The sequence below is a fragment of the Haliotis rubra genome, unplaced genomic scaffold (assembly GCF_003918875.1).
Source record: "Haliotis rubra isolate DU_JTF1 unplaced genomic scaffold, ASM391887v1 Scf624, whole genome shotgun sequence".
Classification (NCBI taxonomy): domain Eukaryota; kingdom Metazoa; phylum Mollusca; class Gastropoda; order Lepetellida; family Haliotidae; genus Haliotis; species Haliotis rubra.
Genome location: NW_025767329.1, coordinates 322,925 through 341,026, shown reverse-complemented (window position 1 = coordinate 341,026; position 18,102 = coordinate 322,925). Strand labels below are relative to the sequence as shown.

Here is an 18,102-nt window from a genome sequence, read left to right as displayed (position 1 = left end):
CGTTTGGCACACAGTCGTTTTGTACAGTATTTCAGTTATATGATGGCGGGTCAGGTTGTTGTCAGAGAAATGTCAAAAGTGAGTCGAGTCGTAGATGCTAAGCGAAAGCACGGTTTTGGTGCTGACAGACCAAGGACCAAACCTGTGTAAATTAGGGTTACGAATCCACCACTACAGACTGGTTCCTGCTCGGTCCTTCGACACAATGGGGCTTTGACGGCTGGGTGAAAGCAGCGACACCAACCGAATAAACAAGGGATGAAACTCTTTGTGTATCTGTCGACCACGACGACAGGTTTGGGGAATCGACAAGGGTCGTAACTCTTTGTGTATCTGCCGACCACCACGACAGGTTTGGGGAATCAACAGGGGGTCGTAAGTCTTTGTGTATCTGTCGACCACCACGACAAGTGATCAGAGTTGGTCAGTGAGTTTGGCACAACGTCGTCGCTTTGTACAGTATTTCAGTTGTATGGTGGCGGGTCAGACTGACGTCGGAGTGGTGCAGGACTTAGATGCTTTGCGCGGGTACGGGTAGGGTGCTGACAGACCAAGAACCGAAACTCTGTGAATTAGGGCTGCGAATCCAACACTGCCAACTGGTTCCTGCTCGATCCTTCGACAGACTGGGACACCCTGGGCCTTTGACGGCTGGGTGAAAGCAGCGACACCAAGTGGAGGATCCGAGAACCTGTCGACCTGCACGACAGGGTTTGGGAATATACAAGGGACGTAACTCGTTGTGTTTTTCTTGATACAGATCGTTGGTAAAGATAGCTTAACATGTACTGAGTCAAAAGGACCTGTTAGTCTCGCGAGGCGCTACTTCCGGATTCCTGGCTCCTTTTGCGCGCGCCAACTTGCGATATAGGAGACGGGGCCCAGCTTTCTTCGTCGGTGACATTCGTATGTTCAAGTACCAGTTCTGGTTCCAAATTGCGCGACCGCCAAATATGATATTACTAGACCGGACCAAGTGTACAACCATGCTTGGCTGTCACAGCTGTTGACTGTCGTAATAGTTGGCTAATCGAGGGATGGTTAGATCAGAAATTTGTTATTCCTACAAAAATTATCGGTTCCTTACTGTCAACAGACAACCATGAGACCATTCGAAAAGATATTAAACGTTGTTTGTCACCGGAAGTACTAAGGTCTCGCGAAGTGCCGAGACATACTTACGGGCCCTGTAGAAGAACGGCGCTCAAAAAGGGGGCACTCTTGGTACCAAATAATGCAACTATAACTGCACACTAACCAACCCGAAATTACGGAAATTAGTTATTGCACACTGGCTTTGGTAGGAGATAAACTCAGCTTTTGAACTGGCGTCCCATTAGTTAATCATTCAATTAGTTGGTTATTCCTTCAAGGTAAATATTACTACACACGATGTACTTCAAGATTTACAATGAACCTACTCGATAGTGTTACAATAGGTACGTTTAATGAAAGAGAACGATATTGCTTTTGCACTGAAGCATTCAGTTTCGTGAATTCTACCTTGACGAAACCTTCATGTCGATTACCCATACGAGTAAATCCGACATCTTAATGCTTAGAGCCTTCCCACCACACAACAGCCAGCTCGCGTGCTCGCTCGTCACTATAAAAGCCTGCATCTCACCCAGATATAAATGTTAATTATATAAGAAAAACACACAGGTCGATGCGGTGCAAGGAAGACCTGATGATGGATGTAATCACACAGCGTCTAATATTGTATTACACTTTAACAGTCCAGTACTTAATCAGCATTTCAGCTTCCAATCTCAGATATATTTTGTTCAAATGGAGAAGTCTTTTTCTTGTCATCTTTGCTGTGTTTTGTCATTATGTTCAAAGTTGTTGAACAAGCGTGTGTTGAGAGATTTTAATTTCACACGCGCAACTCGCACACCTGGCTGTTCGACCAGCAAATGGTACCCCCTCATGAGAAACAGCGAAAAGTGACAACAAAATAATGATCGTTTGTTAAACAACTATTTTCATTCGGGTGTCCTTAAATATGAGACAAATCATCAGAGTTGGTCTGTTCGATTTCATGTGACTGTGCAAAATTTGGTTTTGTTGCATTTATTAGATTAGGTGTTAGTGAGCAATTCATCGGCCCCAACTGGAATCAAACGATCTGTACTAATGGACATTGTACCTGATAGCAGGTCTTACCTAAGCAAGTTTCATTTTGAGATCTACAATATGCTAAAACTGCACTTTTTATGCCTTCAAGGTGAAGACATTTATTTTGACAATTCCATATTTTTTAAATGTCATTTTTTGTTATAAAAATCCATTCGGATTTACACTATTATAAACAAAATCTATTCCTCTTTTTGCCATATTTTCATGATAAATGAACTTTCCATCTATCGATTTTATTATCATATCATAAAGATTGGCAGAAATATCTGAAATTTCTTTCACACTTGTGTAACCCCTCTTTAAATAATGACACCATGCCACGAATACATCTCTGCAGAATTTATTTGAGTGAGTGAGTGAGTGAGTTTAGTTTTACGCCGCACTCAGCAATATTCCAGCTATATGGCGGCCGTGTGTAAATAATCGGGTCTGGATCAGACAATCCGGTGATCAACAGGATGAGCATCGGTCTAAGCAATTGGGAAGCGATGACGTGTCAACCAAGTCAGCGAGCCTGACCACCCGATCCCGTTAGTCGCTACTTACGACAAGCATGGTTGCTGAAGATCAATTCTAACCCGAACCTTCACGAGATGAATTTATTTTAAACATAGGGAATGATATTATTGCATACCCCTTCTGCATCTGCAAAACATAATATATTTGAGTCAGCTAAGCTTTCATTTGCGATTGAGGTACATTTTGAATTTTCAATAATAAGTCACTTGATCCAGATCACTTTATAGCGTTTTTATTACAGGTACACTAATACCTCCATCTTTGGGTTTGAGATGCATGATTTCTCGCTTTACCTTATCAATTTTTCCTTGCCACACAAAGTTCAAACATTTTTTTCTGAAACGTTTTTATTTTCTTCAGGAGGGCAAGGAATTGATGGAAATAGATTTAGTTTTGGCATCAGCAACGATTTCAAAATAACATTTCTACCCATTGGTAACAAATATCTCAAAGACCAAAGGTTTATTAAAGAATCATAGTTTAACTTCGAAAATCTTGCAAAAAAGCTAATGTATCTAAAACAGCACAAAGACTTGATTCTGATCCATCCAAGGTTACTTTAGCATCGTCAGCAAAATGGGCTAGAGGACTTTGAATATTACCTATCTCTATTCCCTTGATTGTTTTGTTGTTGACTTTTTCTTATTGATAGAGCCAACACTTCAGCACATAAAAGAAAGATAAGAAAGGTGATATTTGATCTCCCTGACGACAGCCCTTTGCTCTTTTTCAAAATAATGCTTGCAAACCCAATTACTAATACGCTGGACTCAATATCTTTTGACGCATTAAATATGTACCCAATTTTGCAAACCTGGTCCAAAGTTGAATTTTTGTAACACATTTTGCATAAATTTTCTGTCAAATGAATCGAAAGCTTTTTCAAAGTCAATGAGTAGTAATAAACCTGGAATTTGGAATGATTCTGTATGGTCCACAATGTAATATATTTGCCTTGTAACTTCCCCTATATATTTTCCAGGAACAAAACCTTTTTGATCTTCAACGATAATATATGGAACTACAGTCTTTATTCTATTAGCTATCACTGCTGAGGCTAGTCCGACATCCTAATGATTTGAACCTTCACACCACACAACAGTCGGCTTGTGTACTCGCTCGTCACGATAAAAGCCTGCATCTCGCCCAGATATAAATGTTTATTATTATCGCAAGCCACACAGGTCGATGTGACCCAAGAGCATCGGTCTAAGCAAATGGGAACCGATGACATGTGTCAACCAAGTCAGCAAGCCTGACCACCCGATCCTGTTAGTCGCCTCTTACGACAAGCATGGGTTACTGAAGACCAATTCTAATCCGGATCTTCACGGGTCTGAACATTTTGGAAATTAGTACGACCGGCATCATCACATCACATAGTAAATTGTTGTAACCTTTCTTTTTATTGATGTCAGAGAGATATTTCTTATTCACTTCCCTGATACGAGATTAAAATCTAACGTAATTTCTACTGGGAAAGAATTATCCCGAGGAAAAAAACTGTCCCATTGCATACGAAATCGTATCACGGATCTCATATCTCAAGGGCTATCTATGGGGACGGCAGGCAGGTAGTAACATGACGTGCACACTTCACAAACAAAGTTTTTTATTTATTAACCTGTGCTGTGCCGTCTCAGTCCATTCTCGAACACCTGGCTGTCCCTTTCTCTGCACTCCTCCCTCGTAATAAATAGTGAACTGTGTCAGCATTTTAATGATAGGTTGTTAAAGAACTTTTTTATTTTTAGGACAAAAATTCTGCAAAAACCTCACAGAGTGGGTATGATGTTTTGATTATGATCAGCGTTTTATTGAGTATTTTATGTTTATTAGTTTTCGAGTTAGATTGCAATTCATCGGTCCGCTTTTGAGCCAAACGGACTAAACACTTGTCTCCTGTTGCGTCTCATATTAACTTCGATATCACCTGAGGAAATTCTCAAGGGGTAACCTGGTACTGAAGGAATAATTCACAGAAATACAATGGAACGCCCATCGCTACACGTTGCTATATTTTCGTCAATTTACAATAGAGAGGGGTCGTGATATCGCGTTTAACGCCGAAGTTAATGTCGCAGTATGCGCTGTTGCGGTATATAAAACATGGGATGGTGTAATCGTATGAAAACATCGCACCTTACAAGGATCGCTGCGAGTACAAGCATGTCTTTATCAGCGATATCGAACTGTGCAACACTCTAACGGGAACGCCTTCATTGTGTCTAAGCTGGTGATATCCGCCAACAAGGTAGTGATGAATACATGCGGTGGACAGACATTGATATGCGATGTGAGCGAGGAACGACACCCTAGGCCCGGTATGTTCAAAATTATATAACTTTAACATTGATCAGACGTGATGGAAGTTGCCAATTTTTCATTACGGTTTTTTCTGTCTGATATAAGAATTAATATGAACGGGCCTCCAATCACATTTCAAAATAAATTATTATAGGGATGGATGTTCTGGTTAGAACTGCATCACATTTAGCTGACAAATGAAATTGCTGGTGAATTATATGTCTATTTTGACGTCAAGTAGCGCCTCCGTGTCACTTGATTCTGCTTCTTCATCTTCACTTGAAGTTTCTCTTGCAAGATATAAAATGGCTCATAATGTGTGTTTAACTGTTATAAGGATAATGCTGTTATCAGTTATTCTGACAACCCACCAGACCCCACCAATGCAGTTTCACGTTGAAGTGTGTAGTACAGCATCATTTAATCCGTCAGCACAGGCAAATATTACCATACCCATATGAACTACCAATTGCACTATACTTGACGTGATGAATAAATGGATAAACGATACCTTTAAATATAATAAAAAAAGCTTCTTAATCGTTGCAGTTTGTTTCGGAAAACATCAGAATCCTTTCGCAGAAAGGTGTCCAGTCATTACAACAGTTTCCTTACCCAACTGAATAATCTCCTTACAGTCAAAAAGATGAGAACGACTCACTTAGTTTGGGTTGTCTGTTTCCTCGGACTCGCACCTAGTGCAATGGCTACAGCCACTGCCACATCAACCACACCAACCAGTACACCTACAACCACGACACCTACATCCACATCAACCACACCAACCATTACACCTACAACCACGACAACCATATCCACATCAACAACACCCACCAGTACATCTACAACTACGACACCCACATCCACATCAACCACACCCACCATTACACCTACAACCACGATACCCATACCCACATCAACCAGCCACACCAGTACACCTACAACCACGATACCCACATCCACATCAACCACACTGACCAGTACACCTACAACCTCGACACCCACATCCACATCAACCACACTGACCAGTACACCTACAACCTCGACACTCACATCCACATCAACCACACTGACCATTTCACCAACAACCACGACACCCGCATCCACATCAACCACACTGACCAGTACACCTACAACCTCGACACCCACATCCACATCAACCGCACTGATCAGTACACCTACAACCTCGACACTCACATCCACACCAACCACACTGACCATTACACCTACAACCTCGACATTCACATCCATATCAACCATAATGACCAGTACACCTACAACCTCGACACCCACATCCACATTAACCACACTGACCAGTACACCTACAACCTCGACACCCAAATCCACATCAACCACACTGACCAGTACACCTACAACCTCGACACCCACATCCACATCAACCACACCCACCAGTACACCTACAGCCTCGACACCTACATCCACATCAACCACACTGACCAGTACACCTACAACCTCGACACTCACATCCACATCAACCACACTGACCAGTACACCTACAACCTCGACACCCACATCCACATCAACCACACTGACCAGTACACCTACAACCTCGACACTCACATCCACATCAACCACACTGACCAGTACACCTACAACCTCGACACCCACATCCTCATCAACCACACTGACCAGTACACCTATAACCACGACACCCACATCCACATCAACCACACCGGCCAGTACACCTTTAACCCCGACACCCACATCCACATCAACCACACTGACCAGTACACCTACAACCTCGACACACATATCCACATCAACCACACTGACCAGTACACCTACAACCTCGACACCCATATCCACATCAACCACACTGACCAGTACACCTACAACCTCGACACCCACATCCACATCAACCACACTGACCAGTACACCTACAACCTCGACACCCACATCCACATCAACCACACTGACCAGTACACCTACAACCTCGACACTCTACATCAACATCAACCACACTGACCAGTACACTCCATATCCTACAACCACGACATTCCACATCCACATCATCAACCACACTGACTAGTACACCTACAACCCTCGACACTTCACATCCACATCAACCACACTACCAGTACACCTACAACTACACATCAACCACCTCTACTACACCGACACCTATCACATCAACCCCACCACTGACCAGTACACCTTTCAACAACCTTGACACACCCACATCCACATCAACCACACTGACTAGTACACCTACAACCTCGACACCCACATCCACATCAACCACACTGACTACTACACCTACAACCCTTGACACCCACATCCACATCAACCACACTGACCAGTACACCTACAACTACCTTGACAACATACATCCACATCAACCACACTGACCAGTACACCTACAACCCCTCGACACCCACATCCACATCAACCACACTGACCAGTACACCTACAACCTCGACACCCACATCCACATCAACCACACTGACCAGTACACCTACAACCTCGACACCCACATCCACATCAACCACACTGACCAGTACACCTACAACCTCGACACCCACATCCACATCAACCACACTGACCAGTACACCTACAACCTCGACACACATCCACATCAACATCATCTGACCACACTGACACTAGTACACCTACAACCTCAGACACACCCTCGACATCCACATCAACCACACTTGACCAGTACACTACAACAACACGACACCCACATCCACATCAACCACACTGACCAGTACACCTACAACCTCGACACTCCACATCCACATCAACCACACTGACCAGTACACCTTACAACCTCGACACTCTACATCCACATCAACCATACTTTCTGACTACAGTACACCTACAACCATCAATCGACACCTACACATCCACATCAACCACACTGACCAGTACACCTACAACCTCGACACCCACATCCACATCAACCACACTGACCAGTACACCTACAACCTCGACACCCACATCCACATCAACCACACTGACCAGTACACTACATCACAACCTCGACACCCCTACATCCACATCAACCACACTGGACCAGTACACCTACAACCTCGACTACACTCCACATCCACATCAACCACACTGACTGGACTAGTACACCTACAACCTCGACACTCCACATCCACATCAACCACACTGACTAGTACACCTACAACTCTCGACACCTACATCCATCATCATCAACCACACTGACCAGTACACCTACAACCTCGATGACACCCACATCCACATCAACCACACTGACCAGTACACCTACAACCTCGACACTCCACATCCATATCAACCACACTGACCAGTACACTCTATAACCTCGACACCCATATCCACATCAACCACACTGACCAGTACACCTACAACCTCGACACACTCCACATCCACATCAACTACACTGGACCAGTACACCTACAACCTTGGACACTTCACATCCATATCATCCACTAATCATCCACAACCACACTGACTAGTACACTTGACTACAACTCTCGACACTCCACATATCCACATCAACCACACTGACCAGTACACCTACAACCTCGACACCCACATCCACATCAACCACACTGACTAGTACACCTACAACCTCGACACACCTACATCCACATCAACCACACTGACCAGTACACCTACAACCTTGACACTCCACATCCACATCAACCACACTGACCAGTACACCTACAACCTCGACACCCACATCCATATCAACCACACTGACTAGTACACTCTACAACCTCGACACACCACATCCATATCAACAACACACTGACTAGTACACTCTACAACCCTCGACACCCACATCCACATCAACCACACTGACTAGTACACCTACAACCTCTCGACACTCACATCCACATCAACCACACTGACCAGTACTAGTACCTACAACCTCGACACTCTGACATCCACAACCCTCATCACACACTGGACTCAGTCCACATCAACCACAACTATACTGACCAGTACACACCTACAACCTCGACACTCACATCCACATCAACCACACTGACCAGTACACCTACAACCTCGACACCCACATCCACATCAACCACACTGACCAGTACACTCTACAACCTTCGACACTCACATCCACATCAACCACACTGACCAGTACACCTACAACCTCGACACTTCACATCCACATCAACCACACTGACTAGTACACCTACAACCTCGACACACTCACATCCACATCAACCACACTGACTAGTACACTCTACAACCTCGACACTCCACATCCACATCAACCACATCAACATACACTGACTCAGTACACTCCTAACTAACCTCTGACACTCACATCCACATCAACCACACTTGACCAGTACACCTACAACTCTGACACCTACATCCACATCAACCACACTGACTAGTACACCTACAACCTCGACACCTACATCCACATCAACCACACTGACTAGTACACCTACCTACAACCATTGATACCCATCCACATCCACATCAACCACACTGGCTAGTACACCTTTACAACCTGACACCTCACATCCACATCAACCACACTGACCAGTACACCTACAACCTCGACACCTCCACATCCACATCAACTACACTGACCAGTACACCTACAACCTCGACACTCCACATCCACATCAACCACACTGACTAGTACACCTACAACCTCGACACTCCACATCCACATCAACCACACTGACCAGTACACCTACAACTTCGACACCCTCACATCCACATCAACCACACTGACCAGTACACCTACAACCTCGACACTACATCCACATCAACCACACACTGACTAGTACATCAACTACACACTGACCAGTACACCTACAACCTCGACACTCACATCCACATCAACCACACTGACCAGTACACCTACAACCTCGACACCTCACATCCACATCAACCACACTGACCAGTACACCTACAACCTCGACACCTACATCCACATCAACCACACTGACCAGTACACCTACAACCTCGACACTCACATCCACATCAACCACACTGACCAGTACACCTACAACCTCGACACTCACATCCACATCAACCACACTGACCAGTACACCTACAACCTCGACACCCACATCCACATCAACCACACTGACCAGTACACCTACAACCTCGACACCCACATCCACATCAACCACACTGACCAGTACACCTACAACCTCGACACTCACATCCACATCAACCACACTGACCAGTACACCTACAACCATAACACCTACATCCACATCAACCACACTGACCAGTACACCTACAACCTCGACACTCCACATCCACATCAACCACACTGACCAGTACACCTACAACCTCGACACCCACATCCACATCAACACATCAACACCACACTGACATCAGTACACCTACAACCTCGACACTCACATCCACATCAACCACACTGACCAGTACACCTACAACCTCGACACTCCACACATCCACATCAACCACACAACCACACTGACCAGTACACCTACAACCTCGACACCCACATCCACATCAACCACACTGACCAGTACACCTACAACCTCGACACCCACATCCACATCAACCACACTGACCAGTACACCTACAACCTCGACACCCACATCCACATCAACCACACTGACCAGTACACCTACAACCTCGACACCCACATCCACATCAACCACACTGACCAGTACACCTACAACCTCGACACTCACATCCACATCAACCACACTGACCAGTACACCTACTACAACCTCGACATCAACCACCACACATCCACATCAACCACACCTGACCAGTACACCTACAACCTCGACACCCACATCCACATCAACCACACTGACCAGTACACCTACAACCTCGACACTCCACATCCACATCAACCACACTGACCAGTACACCTACAACCATAACACCCACATCCACATCAACCACACTGACCAGTACACCTACAACCTCGACACCCACATCCACATCAACCACACTGACCAGTACACCTACAACCTCGACACCCACATCCACATCAACCACACTCACCATTACCATTAACCATAACACTCTACATCCACATCAACCACACTGACCAGTACACCTACAACCTCGACACCCAACATCCACATCAACCACATTGACCAGTACACCTACAACCACCACAATAACATCCACATCAACCACACCGACCAGTACACCTACATCCACGACACCCACATCTACATCAACCACACAGACCAGTACACCTACAACCATAACACCTATATCCACATCAACCACACTGACCATTACACCTACAACCACGACACCCATATCCACATCAACCACACCGACCAGTACACCTACAACCTCGACACCCACATCCACATCAACCACACTCACCATTACACCTACAACCATAACACCTACATCCACATCAACCACACCGACCAGTACACCTACAACCTCGACACCCACATCTACATCAACCACACTGACCAGTACACCTACAACCATAACACCTACATCCACATCAACCACATCGACCAGTACACCTACAACCTCGACACCCACATCTACATCAACCACACCGACCAGTACACCTACAACCATAACACCTACATCCACATCAACCACACTGACCAGTGCACCTACAACCACCACACCCACATCCACATCAACCACACCGACCAGTACACCTACAACCTCCACACCAACATCCGGAACACGCCCAGGAACAAGTGAAGGACCCAAAAAACTTGTTACATTAGTATCAACATACCGAACAGGCTACTCATCTGCAACGCCCAAATCGTCCCCCCTGCCTACAACGACGACGATATTAACAACTCCGCCACCTACAATGTCTCCGCATCCTGGTAAGACATTCTTCTGTAATCTCCGGGGGCTTGGTTTATTGGGTTTTTTCCAGGAGCGTTGCTTGTTGGGTTATTGTTTAACGCCGCAGTTGGCAATATTCCCGGTAAATGCAGGCGGTCTTTTATGGAATCCTAAAAGGGACATTGTCGCGTTGTCGCATTGTCGCGTTGTCGCTCTCTAAAAAACAAACAAAAAGAGGGAAAATTAACCAAAGCGCGACAGTGCGACAACGCGACATTTCGGCCATTTGTCGCATTGTCTCTATGTCGCACTGGCGCGTTTTGAACAATATTTTTCTTTTCATCCAAAGGGCGACAATGCGACATAGCGACAATTTTGTAGGTCTAAACGTGTTGCGTTGTTGCATTGTCGCTCCATCTAAAATGCGACAGTGCGACATAATCAACATGTCGCGTTGTCGCCCTTTTCAATGCGCAGGAAAAGTTACACTCTATTTCAGAATTCAGTGGTCTTTTGTTACCTCCAATGGTTTTTAAAATGAAGTAGTACTCGTAATGGCAATGGGGCCTGCTTTTCTTGAACTTAATGCAAATCATTTATTGTTGCTTTGAAAAATATATCATATATTGTAAATGTCGGTGTATTTAGTCAATCATACGAGGTTTACCAGCAACACAAATTACTTTCTATTCATTGTAATGACGGCACACACTGGCCGTGTCATTTTTAGTGCTGGGGCTTGTTAATTTTTGGAACCAATACTAATTGTAATCACTATTGTGTATGGATTCAGGAAAAACATGGTTTCATTTTTTCTGATAGCTATAAGTGTCATTTTGGGGTGATTGAATATGAGTTCCCAAAATTGCTTTCGACACCATTTCAAGAAAAACATGTTTTCATAAACCTGTCACAACATAGTCATGTAGCATACTAAAAGGCAGCTTATGATGCATGATATTGAGATAACCACATAATATGCTTCTAATTTCAATTTGGTGACATAAAATATGACATAATCATATACATTATTGTCTTAATAATATTGTCTTTCCTTCATCGGACACCAACATTGACACACTGATACTCGTGTCTGGGTAATTAAATGACAAATGACATAAAGCCAAATCTTCAGTCAATATAATCTATATGTATTAATACAGGGGTGACAAATTGTATCACAGTGAACAGATAACTACATATCACAAGTGTGTATGCAAGTGCAAGATATAATGTGCACTAGTATATTTATTTTAACTTTCACATTGTTAAGTAACCTCCTTAGTCAATCAATCCGTCATCAACCTGCAAGAACAAAATATGCTGTTGAAATACAAGCTTCGACATTATTTGTCATACAAACATAAGCATGAATTCTACGCATATTTGTTCTTAATTTGGAAACTAGAAGGGCCCTCGTTAGAGAACATGCCTCCGCCTTGCAAAGCAATCTCCTTTCACTATTACATTTGTAAAGTGCTACTGTGTACCTATACTTTAATGTGCACCAAACCGTACGCAGATAGCCCTTGTGTCATACCTAACATAACCACTTAGATTCATTCAAATCCATCCATAACTTTAACATACACTCTCAAAAAATAACATTTTAAACTAATGATCGAAAGTTTGTACGCATATGTCAAATTAAGCATGTTTTGAGGGTTGAATATTGTAGTTAGTATGGTTTAGAAGAACAACCATATACGATTTTGAATGGTTTTATTGATCATGATTGTTACAATGAGCTGACTGTTCTGCAACAAAACCAAAGGCATGCAAATCATGAGTACAACCTATGACTATAAAGACCCAAATGCATCTCGCAAATTCATCCAAGACCCTTGCAAATACTGGATGAGAAAATGGGACGTCTTAACGGTGCTCACCGAATTATTGCCATTGGACGATTACAAGGTGGCGAATCCAAGAGTGTCGTGGCGTGGACCTTCAGCATTCATCCCAGCACAGTAACTCGTTTGTGGGATCGTTTTGTGCATTGCATTTCGACAAATGACCATCCAAGACCAGGAAGACCGTGAGTCACCACACCAGCCCAAGATCGCTACATCCGGGTAACCCACCTACGTGACTGCCACCGTTCCGCTCGGGACACAGCACAGGATCGGTTTTGAGCCCAGAGAATGTCCGACCAGACAATCAGGAACCGTCTTCGAGACGTAGGTATGCATGCCAGACGTCCAAAAGTTGCCCCCTCTCCGACAAGATTACGTCACAATATGGCTGAAATATTGACTCTAAATCTCAACTCACTCACTGACACGATTACATCAACGTCCGAAAGTCAGGTGGTGTAATGCGGAGCAGCCATGGAACCCTGGAAACTGGAGGCACATATGGTTCAGTGGTGAATCTTCGCGGTATCCATTCAAGCGACGAGACGGAAGACAACGTATCTACAGACCACGCACTGAACGCTTTGCATCCAACTGCATCAGACAAGTGGACAGATTTGTTGGAGATGATGTGATGATGTGTGGAGACACCTTATACACCTGCAGATCGGAATTGGTGCTCGTCCAAGGCAATCTTACAGCCGCTCGATATATCGACCAGATTCTCTGCCCCCACGTGCATCGCCTTGTCGACCGCCAAAGGGAGCTGTAGCAACAGGACAACGCCAGACCTCACACAGCATGTGCTACAGTGGACTACCTGGACAATAACAACATCAATGTCCTCCTCTTGGCTCCTGAGAGAATTTCTTGGGACAGGCCTGTCCAACGCTGATGAATTTGTCCGAAAAGTGCCTCTGTTCAGCCAGCAGTGGATGGATACGAGGTGGAATGAGGTGGTAATATAATATTACTTAACCCTCCAGCACCTCAAAGACAGCTTAGGTTAGTAGTGAAGGGGAATTCGAGTCTTTTCTGAGGATGACAAAAGTGTCGTCCACCTTCCTATACCAGCAGACAGCTTGGATTGGGGATGTGGACAGGGCTTCTTCTTAAGAATGGTTCATTTAGATTTCTCTTAGGATGGGGGAAAGATGGGATCCCATGAAAACGGCTTTGATCTGTTCGAAAATGTCTGGTGAAGTAGGTGGACGCTATGCATGATTTAGTGAGGCTGATGATGGAGTCTATTGAGAGGTCGTTGTCAAGTGGTTGATCCAGGCTGGAGATTTGCTGATGGAGGATTTGTACCCCACTGAGAGTTAGTCAATACTCCAGCCCAAAACCCACCCTGACCAAGTATGAAGGACACAATGGCTACACGCTACCGTTTGGCAGTCCTGTTGGATTGATTTTTGGCTGTGTTTTGCATTTGTTTTCTGTGTACAGTACAAAATTTCCATACTTTGTGTCCAGGAACTACTCCACGCGTTGCTCACAAAAAGTGCCTACATGTGCCTTCTAAGGCCGCCATATTGAGTCCTACTTCTAGGCTAAAGTTCTTATCAAACATTTTCAAAACCTTCTTCAATCTGTTTCCCAAGGGACACTTATCAGGGAAATACTAAAACACTTTGAAAGGTTGTGAAACCTGTATTCCAGAACACTATTTGTTTTGACCTAAGACCTAAGAACAACGGTTCTACAGCGTTTGAAAAAGGGAACTATTCCTCCACTCGAACACTTTCGGAGGTACATGACCCCGCTACCTCGACTGTCTTCCAGAGATCCGCACTCTGGTCACAAACGTGTATATAGTTGTGTTGTTTTAGGTCTATTCACGATGTCTAGCCCTCAAATACACTTCAACCACCTCTACCTCAGACATCAGGTACCTTTCAACCATATATGATTGTCGGTTGTACAATAGCATGGCAGGCCCGTGGCTTGTGAGAATGCAGGGAGACTATAGGAAAACAGGATTCCTGGAAGCCGAGGTATCATATTCGTTCTTATTATATACCCATGTAAACTTAGGATAGTAATGCAGGGGTGCAATACGGATGACATGGTCAAATTCCGCATTGTACCCCCAATTCCGCATGGAACCCCTGTCGGTTCTACTTACTCTACGCTATGATTTGCTTTATTAAGTAACAGATTCATGCAAGATAAGAGGGTATAAAATAAATATAGAACGTCATACTAGTGCATTTCGATGTTTTGTATTGAACTCGAAGATGATGTTCTATATATTTATCAGCAACGGTTCTTTACAAAGCATACCGACAACTGGTGATATGTATGTACGGCGTATTCTGAACAATTTCTGTTTTGTGGTGCACACATTAATTTAACACCACTCGGTTCAGCTAAGGACACCCATGTTTCTGTGTTCCTGACAGTTTGAACCCTGAATATGGAAATAAATTGAAACCAAGCCAGATTAAATAACTCTTGTTTAAATATTTCCTTCACTGGCTTCCTACTGCATCTTGACTTTAAGCTGCTCTGAAGAAGTTCTCAAAGGTTAACCTGGTACTAAAGGATCAGGTCGCATAATTACAGTGGAGCCTGACGTCGCTGCTCCCGCTATATTTCTAACTGCTTTTACAACTTAATCCTTCCTGCTTAGTGGCTTCAAGGCCCGTAATATTTGTAGTTCTTACTCCGCGTCTGACCTGATCCAATCATGTGCCACTTGTCATTCTATTACATGCTGTTGTTAATGTTAAACTACTGTTTGTCATGACATACTATGTAGATATACTTCTCATTACCTGGTTGTAGTCACTATTAGCTTGATAATGGTGTAATAATCTACACTCAAACGTCACCCTATGCATTAAAAAAGACGTTGTTATCCTTAACGTCATGTGCCTGAGTAATGATTCGCCAAATTCTAGAATGCCGATTAAACTATAAGTGATGGTTGATTAGAAACGAAACATGTAGAAGTTATCGGTATCCGTGAATTCAAAACCACTTAATTCAGGTCACAACATAACACATTAAATATGACATATAAAACCAGCATGCATATCATTTGTTTATGTCATATACATATATGCATGAAACGAATTGAAGATTTAGGATAGGAATTAGGTTTCGTGAGGTGTTTGGCGTATTTTAAGGTTCGATCAACCTCTACAATGGAGAGCATAAGACTACTAAACAACAACTAGCGGCATACACACGCATGCACATTCCTTCATAATTATATTGTACGTGCGCAAACAGACTTCATCTTAAAAACGAAAGGGCGACAACGCAACAATTCATCAAACTGTCGCGTTGTCGCAGTGTCGCGTTTGTAGTCAATACGTTATAATGCATACTATACTCATTCACAAAGCGCAACACGCGACATTGCGACAACGCGACATTTCACCCATATCTTAACAAACATGATCAATTATTTTCGATGTTTTGGCAGGGCAGAGATGCCGGGATCGAACTCAGAACAATAATAAGTGCGGATGCATATGTATGGCCGGTGAAGAAGGAGCAAAGACTGCGGGTCAAGAGTCGTTGGTAATTGGTTATACCACGGCTATCTCCCGATACCTATTTCGTTATATTTAATTATTCGCAATTTTGATGAAAATTAATATAAATGAATATGTCTATGTTTAAAACGAAACGGGATTAAAATATCAATCGATGTCAAACATGTGTGTCGCGTATCGTATCGTCTGGGAAACTTATCGATGTATCGACATATTGTGAATCATGGCATGTCCACAATGAAATATCTAGGAGTCAAATAGATTTGAAAAATAGTGAGTGATTTTAGTTTACGCCGAACTCGGCAATATTCCAGCTATATGGCGGTGGTCTGTACAAAATAATTTGTCTTGCTGGTAAACCTCGTTTGATTGGCTAAATACATCGACATTTGCAATATATGAAATACGCATTCGCACCGGTAATCGAAAAGGGCGACAATGCGACATATTCATTATGCATTTTGAGGCTTTTTTTTACACATCTTAGATGGGGCGACAATGCGACAACGCGACACATTTTGACCTTGAAAATTGTTGCTATGTCGCATTGTCGCCCTTTGGCTGAATAGAAAAATATTGTTGAAAACGCGACAATGCGACATAGCGACAATGCGACATATGGCCGAAATGTCGCGTTGTCGCACTGTCGCGCTTTGGTTAATTTTGCCTCATTTGGCTTGTTTTTTAGAGGGCGACAACGCGACAATGCGACAACGCGACAATGTCCCTTTTAAGATTCCATAGTCTTTCAATAATCGAACTGGTACCAAACAATCCCGCCAAGCAGCTTGACCACTCCATCCCATTAGTCTTACGTCAAGACCGACTTTTACACTGATCTCTTCTCTGGGGCTTAGAGAATTGATCATATTAGAAATAGAAATATTTTATATAAATGAGTATAAATACTTGTATAAACGCATGCAAAGCTCGTGAAATCAAAGTATGTAATCTTATATTTTCAGTTAATAAGCTGAGGCTTACTTTTCTCCAAAAGGACCAAACTTTGAAGG

At 43.6% G+C, this 18,102-nt stretch overlaps 1 protein-coding gene across 1 annotated transcript in view; it reads left to right on the top strand.

The window, feature by feature from the left end:
- Nucleotides 1-10,831: 10,831 nt before the first annotated feature.
- LOC124256314 overlaps nucleotides 10,832-18,102 on the top strand; it is a 57,475-nt gene continuing 50,204 nt past the window's right edge. Inside the window, exons 1-2 of the mRNA XM_046690292.1 lie at nucleotides 10,832-10,929; nucleotides 11,170-11,762. Of these exons, the coding sequence (XP_046546248.1) occupies nucleotides 11,747-11,762 (16 nt within the window). The 5' untranslated portion in view covers nucleotides 10,832-10,929; nucleotides 11,170-11,746. The remainder of the gene's footprint in view (nucleotides 10,930-11,169; nucleotides 11,763-18,102) is intronic.